General features: G+C 43.9%; 1 protein-coding gene across 5 annotated transcripts in view; it reads left to right on the forward strand.

The window, feature by feature from the left end:
• Positions 1-11689, forward strand: part of atp10b (ATPase phospholipid transporting 10B) — a 29183-nt gene that overhangs the window by 4373 nt on the left and 13121 nt on the right. For 4 of the 5 annotated variants that reach the window (XM_042074044.1, XM_042074043.1, XM_042074046.1 and 1 more), the window contains 7 exons: positions 5369-5573; positions 6725-6810; positions 6906-7012; positions 7656-7787; positions 9090-9217; positions 9719-9971; positions 10547-10797. In XM_042074044.1, the coding sequence (XP_041929978.1) occupies positions 5369-5573; positions 6725-6810; positions 6906-7012; positions 7656-7787; positions 9090-9217; positions 9719-9971; positions 10547-10797 (1162 nt within the window). Of the gene's footprint in view, positions 1-3043; positions 3251-5368; positions 5574-6724; positions 6811-6905; positions 7013-7655; positions 7788-9089; positions 9218-9718; positions 9972-10546; positions 10798-11689 lie in introns of those variants that run through there. The other variant, XM_042074047.1, reaches the window with a different exon arrangement.

Here is an 11689-nt window from a genome sequence, read left to right on the forward strand (position 1 = left end):
GTGTGAGAAGGACACGGCCCCGTGTTAGTATGCGTGCCCACGGGCCCCCGCCCAGTCCTGCTCTACGTGTAGAGTAGCATACCTGCCAGCCCCTGTCACTCTGCGGCGGTGGTGCGCTGTGGCTTTGTGTTTGGAGGCGGCTGGCTCACACAGGGCCCCTGGCCCTCATAGTGGGGTACGAATTGTCATGAAATAATGGTCCCGTAGGATTTTTTTTGCTAAAATTGATTTTTTTGTTTTATCTGCTTTATTTGGGGTCCTACTGTTGAAAAATGATGGGGTGCAAATTTTCTGACCCCGTTTTGCCCCTCCTCTGGGGGGCGCTTTCTCACCTTGGCCAGGATAATGACTGCACACATATATCTACTAATAATTATCACATTTTCACAATCTTGGTGTCAATTTAGGGGTTATTGAGGATGCTGAGTCCATTTATGACAGTTTCATTGTGATCAGAAGTTGTTATGTCTCTTTTTTTGTTAGTGGTTTAGGCTTTTCTAGGGTATTTTATCATATATTTTGGTCAAATTGATTATATACACTCTAAGTTATGTGCACTCAAGAAGTTAATACACTATAAACTTGAAGAGTAATTTATATAATAATAATAATAGTAATAATAATAATAATAATAACTTTGTTAGATATAGCGGCTTTAGAAAGAGTTAGAGACTAAAGGCCTCAGTGAGCAGATATGTGTTTAGATACTTTTTGTTGTTTTTTTTGTGTTTTTTAACAATCTGGTGAACAATCTGATATTTTCCTTTACAATAGCTAATAAAGCAATCAATCATTTAACATCTTTGAAATAAAACTAATACAAAATGTACTATAGCTCTACTGCAATGGCAGTGTACATTAACTAAGTACTGAACTAATTGATGAACTAATTGATAAATGAACTAATTATTAATGTAAAGTTGCATAAACAGGAAATAAAACACCTTAGAAATACACTTCTACATAAATCGATCATTCATCAGCATCATCCTCATTTGTAGTATGCTTGGTCGCATTTTCACAGTCACCAGCAAAGCATTTGCAAAAAGGAGTACAGGGAATTCCATGTCTGTGACAAGTGCACCTGAGTGTTTTGCACTGGGTTTTGCACACACATTTTGTCAACCCTATCACAGCTCTAGGGGCAGGGAGTGTAAGACATGTCACAGGAACATAAACTCCTTCTTGGAAAGTCCAACCATTTTCTTCAATCTGAGGAAGAACTGGACAGTTTGAAATGTAGGATTTATCACACATGGCAATGTAATTGGCACGAAGGATATGAGGCAACAAGGCAGCTCGTGACGGAGGTAACATTTCTCCCTCCAAGTTCCTGGTCCGAAATAGCTCCCACCTCAGTTTTGGTAGAGTTGTGTGACCAGTTGACCTATAGACACTCCAGACAAACTGCTCTAGACCTCTGACTTGTTGGGGAAGTTCACCATTGATGAGATTAGATGGCAATGGACCTTCACCAAGCTTCTTAAAGCAACTGATGACAGGATCATCATCATCAAGTTTTTATGTAGGCATCAACCCAGGTCTTTTTGCTGACGCCCACAAATTTACCACCCCAGTCAGCACCAGAGAAATTGTGGAGACCGATAAGGCCTTGACATTTTTGATGTCCTATAATCTGCACTCTTTCTACCACATCAATTTCTCTATATTTTGTGCCCTTACCAGTAAGAAACTTGAGATGAGTGTGAGGTCCAAGGTGCTTACCAGCAACAAGATCAAGCAGAAGGATTAGGACATCAGTATGTGACCAAACTCTAACTTCACTCCAGCCAGTCTCAGCTGAACACACCATTGCTTGATGAGCAATAAGTGTATCTGCCTCTTCAAAAGTTCCTTTAGAGACATTGTGAGTTTCATCTCCAGATGAATTTCAAACTCCCTTGATGTTGCTGCTCTTTTCTTGCGTGTTTTGTCCTTTAAAGACTGGTCCAAGTAATAATAATTTTGTCTTCTTGTATCTTCTGTCTGTATCTTAGCAATGTGATTCTCAGCTTTGTGTCATTAGACAGTATTAAAACACATATATCTTGTGTTGAAATAGTTATCTTTGACAAAAAATGGCAAGCAGCAGTGAGGGGGCCAAATAAAGTTGTGACTGCTGATGATTTACTTTCTCTTTAAGGAAAATCCAATATGGCCAATTGTTTATAATGAGTGGGGAAAATTTGCAATGATCATCAATATCAGAATGAAGAGTATGACTAGCCATTGGATTTTTTTTGCTAACCCTACATCATCATGATATACTGTAACCCCTAAACGCAGGTTTGCTAATTATAGCGCCCCCAGTGGCCGAATTACACCAAATGTGTTGTGTACCCTTGGGAGGGGGTCAGTTGTCATGTGACCAAGTTTCGTAAACATACATCAAAGTGTTCCCAAAATATGAGCTCACTTACTGTTTGGCGACTTTGCCCCATTGGATTTGCCTTTATTACTGCAAAAAATGAGTCATAACAACTTCTGATCACAATGAAACTGTCATAAATGGACTCAGCATCCTCAATAACCCCTAAATTGACACCAAGATTGTGAAAATGTGATCATTATTAGTAGATGTCGTGTGTGGTCAGTATCCTGGCCAAGGTGACAAAGCGGCCCCCCGGGGGCAAAACGGAGTCCGAAAATTTGCACCCCATCATTTTTTCAACAGTAGGACCCCAAATAAAGCAAATAAAACAAAAATATAAATTTTAGCAAAAAATCCTACGGAAATACAATTCGTACCCCACTATCAGGGCAGAGGCTCACACACTGCTCTTTCTTCCCAGGAGGACTGGAGCACACCCCACCCCCACACCCCGCTCAAAGGCAACCCCCCAGCCCCACGCGTTGCTCAAACACAACCTCCAGCCAAATAGCTTACACAGGCAGAAGGCCATAGATATAGGCAAAACAAATCATCCGTATATTACTGAAGTCCAGTAAAGCATCAAAGCATCATTATGATGTCAGGCCTGGCAGCCGTGGACACTGTATGAGAGTCTGCTGGGTTCATGTATAAGGACATGGTCAATGGGCCGTATGCCCTCAGGCGGAGGCTCTCGGTCTGTCCCCGGGGGACCAGGATTGATCCTCATCCTCTTACGTTCGTCCGCTTCAACCCTGCCTGACCACATGCACCAGTCTCCAGCATCCCGATACACCTGGAGGGATTCATGACCTGAATCGGAGAAGGCAGGGCGCATGACGTTTAGGCTGTATTGTAGGCTACTGTAATATGATCACTGTAAGAATTTTTGGTGCATCGTAATTGAATAATAGTTTATAGTAATTATAATATTTATAAAGTGAGTAATTGATATGTTGGGTTATCGTGGGCTTATTGATGGGCAATAACTAGGGTGGGTAGACATCTGGGGCAATTAGACGTCCTTGCCTTTAATCAAAGACATGAAAGAGCTTTTCGCCGTACATCTATTCCACATCTACTTTATAACATGGCAGGGCTCCAGAGTGCGACCAATTTGGTCGCATATGCGACCTAATTTTTCAAAAGTGCGGCTAAAAAAAATCGGAGGTCGCACCGGTGCGATCAGCTATTCGAGAGAGGAAAACGTGTCCACATTGAAACTCTACCTTTGGTTCAATAACAGACACATATTTGGCCAATATCGTGGTTTAAACAAATCACAGATAGTGAAGGGCGGGACCTCCCCTCTGATTGGCCGTGGCCCAGTGCCTGTGTGTAAATTTGAAAATGCGTGTGCTGCAGAGAGAGAGAGGTCAGAGACCCGTCAGATAAACAGTGTGGATGTAGTTGCATTACTGTGTGGTCACATAGGCCGAGATAAATGTCCCCTCTCCCCCCTGCCTTTCGGCGGCTAGCAGCAGCAAACCGATCAGACGAGCCCGAGATGATGATCAAGTTTATCGTTGCCTAGGATAGGCCTAGTGAAACTTCCCTTCACCAAGTTCAGTCCGAAATAATTATTCATCAGAAAAATAGTTTGAACGTAAACCCGACGTACAGGAATGCCACTTGAGTCATTGCAGATGAAAAGACGTCTTAAAATTGCGAACAATGCATACAAGGCCTTCCCGAACGACAGAGATATCGCCGAAAAGGAGTGCGTCATTGACCGCAGTTAAATGCAGGGAGTAACCCGGTTTTCAACAGCAATATTCGTTTTGCGCGCGAGTTGTGTAAACTCATTCTGATGGCATCAATCAATTTAATCCGGTATTTGGCGCAAACCGAATATCGCTGCTACATTTAAAGCCCAAATATTCCCTGCATCTATAACTGTGTACGGTGAATTGAATGGACACATTTAGATCTAGCATGGCAAGTCATTGCAAAAGCCTATTATAATAGGCCTTCCATTTCATTACTGCATTAACCATAGTGATGTTCTTATTGAAAATGTAAAAATTCTAAAATTAAAAAGTAAATTGCATTGTGGGGCTGTCAAATGATTATTGCAATCATCATTGGAAAATCACATAAAAATCCCCCAGGCTACTTGGAACATCTCTTTAAATTGTGCTCAAATACATTTCTATGGAAGATGCATGGCGAGCTGGTTTAGCCAAGGCCTAAAGATCATGAAGGGTATGTAAGACATTGAGCCATGAGATTTGAAGCCCTTAAAAGACGTGCACTGTTAATTTACTCACTGTTATTTTTATTTAATTCATCTTGAGATGTTTTAAGTTTACATTTCAGCTCAGTGAAGCACTTAAAGCACCAACACTTCATTAAGTTACTTTTCTTGTAGAATTGTAAATCATAAGTCATAGGACAACCTATATAGGACAGTAATTAAAGGAAAAAAGTGAACCTGCTGCGGTGTTAAATGCGATGTGGTTGAAAATTTGGGTGCACCTAACTTTTGTGCTGATGCACCTAAGAAAAAAAGTTAGGCGCACCAGTGCAAAAAGTTAGTCTGGAGCCCTGCATGGTAAAGCTTAAAATCTTTATATGCATTTATTTTCTAACTGATATCTTCAGTTCAATGTTTAATTACAGAAAATTAACTGAATGTCAACTCTGTCAGTATGTAGTGAAAAGAAAATGTGATCTATAAAACCCAACTTAAAAACTAAAGATACAATAAAACCCACATCCCATAACTATTGGATTCTTTTTGTAGTCCATCCATCTATCCATCCATTAATCTATCTATCTGTCTGTCTCTCTATCTATCATCCATCTACACACACACACACACACACACACACACACACTTAATTTGAAACCTCTTCAAACTCCTCTACTATCAGTTTGATGAGATGCGATGCGTTCATTCTTCATTCATGCTCAGAGCAAATCAGTGTCTGCCTCAGCACTGATGATGATGTCATGTATCTCTTGACCCCCCCCCCCCCCCCCCCCCCCCCCCAGGAGAGAGATGGGCTTCATGGAGCGCCGCTGGAAGGACATGCGGGTGGGTGACTTTGTCAAGGTGGTCTCCAACGAGACCATCCCCGCTGACATCCTCCTCCTCCACACGTCCGACCCCAACGGCGTGTGTCTGATGGAGACATCCAACCTGGACGGGGAGACCAACCTGAAGCAGCGGAAAGTGGTGCCAGGCTTCCCAGCGCCGGTAAGACATCAATCAGATTGCCTTCACTGCCAGAAGATGTTAAGCTTAAGCAAACTTAAAACACACATACGCCCGCACACACACACACACAATGGTACTACTAGTCATGATAATTAGTCATGATAATCATGACATGTCAAGTAATGCATCTCAAACAAACATGAATAAACTGCTCTATATCTGTATAGAAATGCCAGGTTTCAGTCGAAAGACCCATCTTGAAGAAACTCATTTAAAAATATATTTTAAACCAGAGAATGACCCCACACATTCCAGCTTTATAAAAGCTTTATAAAAAAATGCAGCTGATTTAAAAAGGTTCTGTTGAAAAGCAGTGGTGTTTTTTTCCCCCTTTGCATCATGGTGATCGTGCTCATCTGTGCGTTGGGTGCAGTCTCTGCTGAGTGCCTGTTACTGTGCTGGGTGATGGCTCTTGTCATGGCCTCCTTATCCCCAGTCCAGTGGCAAACAGTTTTGGGGGCATGGTGTTGAAGGGTGAGGGGGGGGTTGTAGACATACAAACCAGTCCCTGAGGTTTGCATCTCAGAGAAGACTCTCCTGTGTGTGAGCAGCACACTCAGCCACACACACAAACTCAGCCACACACACACACTCAGCCACACAGCATGCGTGTTTAAGTGGAATGTTCTGGAATGACCAGTTATTTGTTTACATCATCAGTATGAATGCTCACGTTGCAGGAATGCTTTTTTGTACCGTTTCCTTTCAACACGTCTGATGTGTGTACCAGTGATTTCAACACCTGTACTGACAGTTGTTTGCCTGATAGTATTTTACAATGCTAAAATGGCAATTCCTTTCTTGATAAACCCGTCACACAGCATGTAATAGCAGCAATTAGGATGACATTTGTACACCAACCTACGAAAATGGAAGGGGTGGTGTTTATAGGTGCGGCTACAATTTTTAGAAAGGAGAGGCTATTTAGGTCATTTCATTGCCCTGTCTACCTTGTAAAACAGCTGTTATCACCTTTGTTCTGCTTCATCATGAAAGACACTGGTACAAAGATTTGAAACCAAATGTATTGTACATACCTTGTGCCACACTGTGTTTTAGTTGTTTGGTTTTAAGTTTTAAACTAGTCAGTGTATCATTTTATTAGTGTATAATTTATTTTTATTTTTCAGGATTCTCCTTTTAAGCCTGCTGGCTTCAAAAGCACAGTAGTCTGTGAGAAACCAAACAATGACCTCAATCATTTCAGTGGTTACATGTGAGTACAAAGCAAAACATCTGTAAGTGCTCTCCCTCTTATTAACCTCAAGTATATGCACACATTTCTGACCAGAGTCATTTGCAATATTGTAGAGAGAAGCCTGATAAGAGGAAACTGGGCTTTGGAATTGATAGTCTTTTATTACGTGGATGCACTATACGCAATACAGACGAGGCTACGGGGATTGTGGTCTATGCAGGTACCATCTCTCTCTCTCTCTCTCTCTCTCTCTCTCTATCTCTCTCTCTCATCCTCTCTGTCTCTCTTTTTGTTCATCTCTGGTTCTTAAATTCTCTCTTCCACTCTCTCATTCCACTCTTTCCCCCTCTCTGTCTATCCCTTTCTTTCTCAGATTTCTGTTTTTCAACATCTCTCTCCCTTTTTCATTTCTTTCTTTCTAACATCATAGCTTCCACTCTGTTGTCAAATGTTAACATTACATCACACGGGGTGACCCAACACTGAATAAACACATTTTCAACATTCAATAGACCACATACCAGAAAACAGGAATACCATTTCCTGTCTCATGCGTGTGATACTGTATAGCTACACACAGCAAAGCAAAAGCACACGAGAGCCAGTACTATAAGCAGTCATGTCAGGTCAGAAGAGTCGATTATATTTGTGTGTTTATGCTGCTCTGAGCGCCAACCCCTGTGGTGCTGTGTTTAAGTCACACACACACACACACACACACACACACACACACACACACACACACACACACATGCATGTAAACACACACACACACACAGAGAGAGAGAGAGAGAGAGAGAGAGAGAGACACTCTGTGCCTCACCCCACCCTTTCTCCTCCGGCTGATTTCTACTTATTTACAGGCCACGAGACCAAGTCGATGCTCAACAACAGCGGCGCCAGGAACAAGCGGAGCAAGCTGGAGCGGAAGCTGAACTCTGACGTGCTGTACTGCGTGCTGCTGCTATTCACCCTGTGTCTCGTCGGAGCCCTCGGTACGCAACACTGACACTGACACTGACCTTCGTCTCATTGATCCGCACCTGTGGGCTGATCCACAGCGCTCGCTCTGTGAGGAGGGGTTGTTGTTGTTGTTGTTTTGTTGTTGTTGTGCTTGTGGTTGTTTTGCGCTCTGGTAATGTGTGAGTGATGAGGACAGTCTTTGACACTTCCTGTCGACAGTATTTACTCCATTCACACGAGCCAAAAAAGTACATGGCATTGCAGATTTGAGATGTTTACCCTTGTGTCTGTATGATGCCCTGTAGGACATGTTGGTAAATGGTCAGCAGGTGACTTCAGTGATGGTTGCTTTATTCTCATACTAAACCAGACATGGTGTTCTAAAGAATTTTTGACTAAGCTTACCTTAAAATGTAAGAGTTTCTATATAATGTTATGATAAATAATGATTAAGATAGATTTGTATAAGCCTTTTCAATCATGACCAAAGGGTACCAATACTACAAGGCTGAATGGGTCATTGTCCAATATTTTTCAGCTATCCAGCTGGATCACTGTTGGATAACTGAAATAGCCATCATTAGGCAATTGAAGAGCCTTCAGAAAGGGATAGTTCACACATAGATGAAAAATGAGCCTGTAGAAACAGTTTTTCCCCCTCCCTCTCTCTCTCTCTGTCTCTCCATCTCTCTCTGGCTCTCTCTCTCCCTCTCTCTCTCTCTCTCTGGATAGGATAGATGTCAGCACCTCTTTTCCCATCCAGTGTGATGCCAGTGACTCTTGACTGTTTTTTGACTATTTGGAATAGACGTGAGGTGTGAGGGTGTGTCCTTTTTGCCTGAGCTCTCCCTTTAAGCTCGTCATGATCCAGGGCAAGTGCCCGGAAACCCTGTAGAAAGGGACAGGGTGACCTTGGAGAGAGGGACAGGGTGACCTTGGAGAGAGAGACATGGTGACCTTCAAGAGAGGGACAGGGTGACCTTGGAGAGAGGGACATGGTGACCTTGGAGAGAGGGACATGGTGACAATGGAGAGAGGAACAGGGTGACCTTGGAGAGAGGGACAGGGTGGCCTTAGAGAGAGTCATTGCACTCCTTCTGTCTGTTTGACTGCTGGCTAAGAAAAGAACGGCACACCAACCACGAATAGTTCTCTCTCAATCACTCTCTCTCTCTATCCCTCTTTCACTCACAGTCATATGTCTCTCTCTCTCTCTCTCTCTCACTCTGTTTCTCTCTCTCTCACCCCCTCTCTAATATGGACTTATAATTAATCTCCCCCCTCCCTCACTCTCTCTCTCTCTCTGTCTGTCCCTGGTCTCTGTACTCAAACAGGTCATACTATCTGGCTGGAGTCGTTCTCCAGTGTTCCTCCGTACTTGGTTCCTGACAGTGACGGCCATTTCATCCCCTCCACCGTGGCAGGCTTCTACATGTTCTTCACCATGATCATCCTGCTGCAGGTGTGAGCCTCTCTCTAATGAGCCTCTCTCTAATAACACTCCTCATAGCCTTGAGAGAACAAGTTAATCTAAGAAAGAAATTGCATCAAAACATTAACCTCACCCATCCAGAGGATTGTGTTGTTTGTTATTATTCTGTAAGTGCCTACGCTTTCATTTCAGTAATATAATTGACATATGTGAGTCACTTTGGATGAAAAGTGCTAAAATGAATAAATGTAAACAATTACAAGATTGCAACAGTGAATCTCTCAGTCAATCTGTCCTTCTCTTTAAAGGGAGTTTTTCCTCGCCCCTGTTACCAATGGGCCTTCTTTTCTTTTCTCTGATTGTCTAACATTCTGTAAAGCGCCATGAGACATGTGTAATGTTTTGGTGCTCTATAAGTGAAATTTAATTGAAATTGAAAATGTAAAGATGAAACTGCGTTGGTCTTTGCTCCTCTCACGCCCCAAATCGGATCCCCCTTCCCCACCTCCCCCTCCTCCTCCCCTTCTGCAGGTACTGATCCCCATCTCACTGTACGTGTCCATTGAGCTGGTGAAGATGGGCCAGGTGTTCTTCATCTCGCATGACGTCGACCTGTACGACCAGGAGACAGACACCCGTGTCCAGTGCCAGACGCTCAACATCACAGAGGACCTGGGTCAGATCCAGTACGTCTTCTCCGACAAGACCGGCACACTGACCGAGAACAAGATGGTGTTCCGCCGCTGCACCATCATGGCCACTGAGTACTCACACAGTGAGAACGGTTAGTAGTGGTTTGTATTTGGGTAGCTGTTGTTTTGGTAGCTGATGTATATATGTGTGTGTGTGTGTGTGTGTGTGTGTGTGTATGTGTGTGTGTGTGTGTGTGTGTTTATGTACTGTATGTGTGTGTGTGTGTGTGTGTGTGTGTGTTACACTAATAAGAACTAATAAGAACAATTCGTAGCCATCCGATTTGTGTGTGAGTGTGTGTGTGTATATGTATATGCGTGTATATGTTTGTGTGTTACCTTTGTGCTCAAATACACTAACAAGAACAATTTGTAGCCATCCGATTGTGTGTGTGTGTGTGTGTGTGTGTGTGTGTGTGTGTGTGTGTGTGTGTGTGTGTGTGTGTGTGTTTGTTTTTAGGTACTGTGTGTGTGTGTTTATGTACTGTATGTGTGTGTGTGTGTGTGTGTGTGTTTGTGTGTGTGTGTGTGTGTGTGTGTGTACTGTATGTGTTTGTGTGAGTGTGAGCGTCTGTGGTGTGTCTATCATCTGCAGAGTCTCTTTAACACCCTCCTCCTTGTCAGCGCCTCTCCTCTCGGCCGCTAATCTCTCGCTCTGGGTTCACAGCTGCCCGGCTGGCCGTCCTCAGCGAGACGGAGGCGACGGGCGACGAGGTGACCCTGTTCCAGCAGCGGCAGAAGCAGCCCTCGCTCTTCGCCGAGGAGGAGGAGGAGGAGGAGGAGGAGAAGGGCTCCGGGGAGGGCCGCCCAGAGGCCACCAGACGCTCTCATGGCGCCAAGGCGGATGTTGGCAGCAACCAGAGGTCGAAGGTCAACGCGGCGGGGGCTCACGGAGACCTGGCCTTCAGCAGCCCCCTGGTGAGTGGATGCAGGGAAAAGTGGGACAGCAGCTCAGATGGCACAAACAGCGTCCGTCCCTCCAGACGAGGCATTAACGTGACGGACAACGTGGACAGAGTTGGTGCTTCATCAGACAGTTAGCTTGCTTTTTTTTCCACTGTGGCCTTCTTACTCGGTTCTAATTGTAGACAGGACAAATGCTTTGTTTATTCCCATTCCTTTGAAATGCCATGGTGCTGCAGCATCATCATTTGTCTTGTGGTGTAGGCCAGAATAATCTGACTTCAGTGCTTGAAAAGTGACTTTGAGACACTTTGTCAAAGACACACGCACATTTATGAATATAGCAATTTACATATCACACAAATATGCAGCATAGCACAGCAGCACACTAACTGGTGATTTGCTTGGCGTCCTGGCAGACTAATTGTTTGATTTTGGGTCCTGGGTAGCCGACACGAAGTGGGAGCCCCCAACACACACGAATGAGTTGCTCATGTTGACACACACACCATGCACACACACACACACACACCACACACACACACGCAAACGCACGCCCCCAACACACACGAATGAGTTGCTCATGTTGACACACACACACACACCACGCACACACACGCAAACACACGCCCCCAACACACATGAATGAGTTGCTCATGTTGACACACACACACACACAACGCAAACACACGCCCCCAACACACACGAATGAGTTGCTCATGTTGACACACACACACACACACGCAAACACACGCCCCCAACAGTCACGAATGAGTTGCTCATGTTGACACACACACACACACACCACTAGTGTTAATTTCGTCAGACGAGACGAGAGGAAATATGTTCGTCAACGACCATTTTTTTCATGACTAAGACAAGACGATGACGAGACGGCAGTAATGTC

Source organism: Alosa sapidissima, chromosome 20 (genome assembly GCF_018492685.1).
Source record: "Alosa sapidissima isolate fAloSap1 chromosome 20, fAloSap1.pri, whole genome shotgun sequence".
NCBI classification, from domain to species: Eukaryota; Metazoa; Chordata; class Actinopteri; order Clupeiformes; family Clupeidae; genus Alosa; species Alosa sapidissima.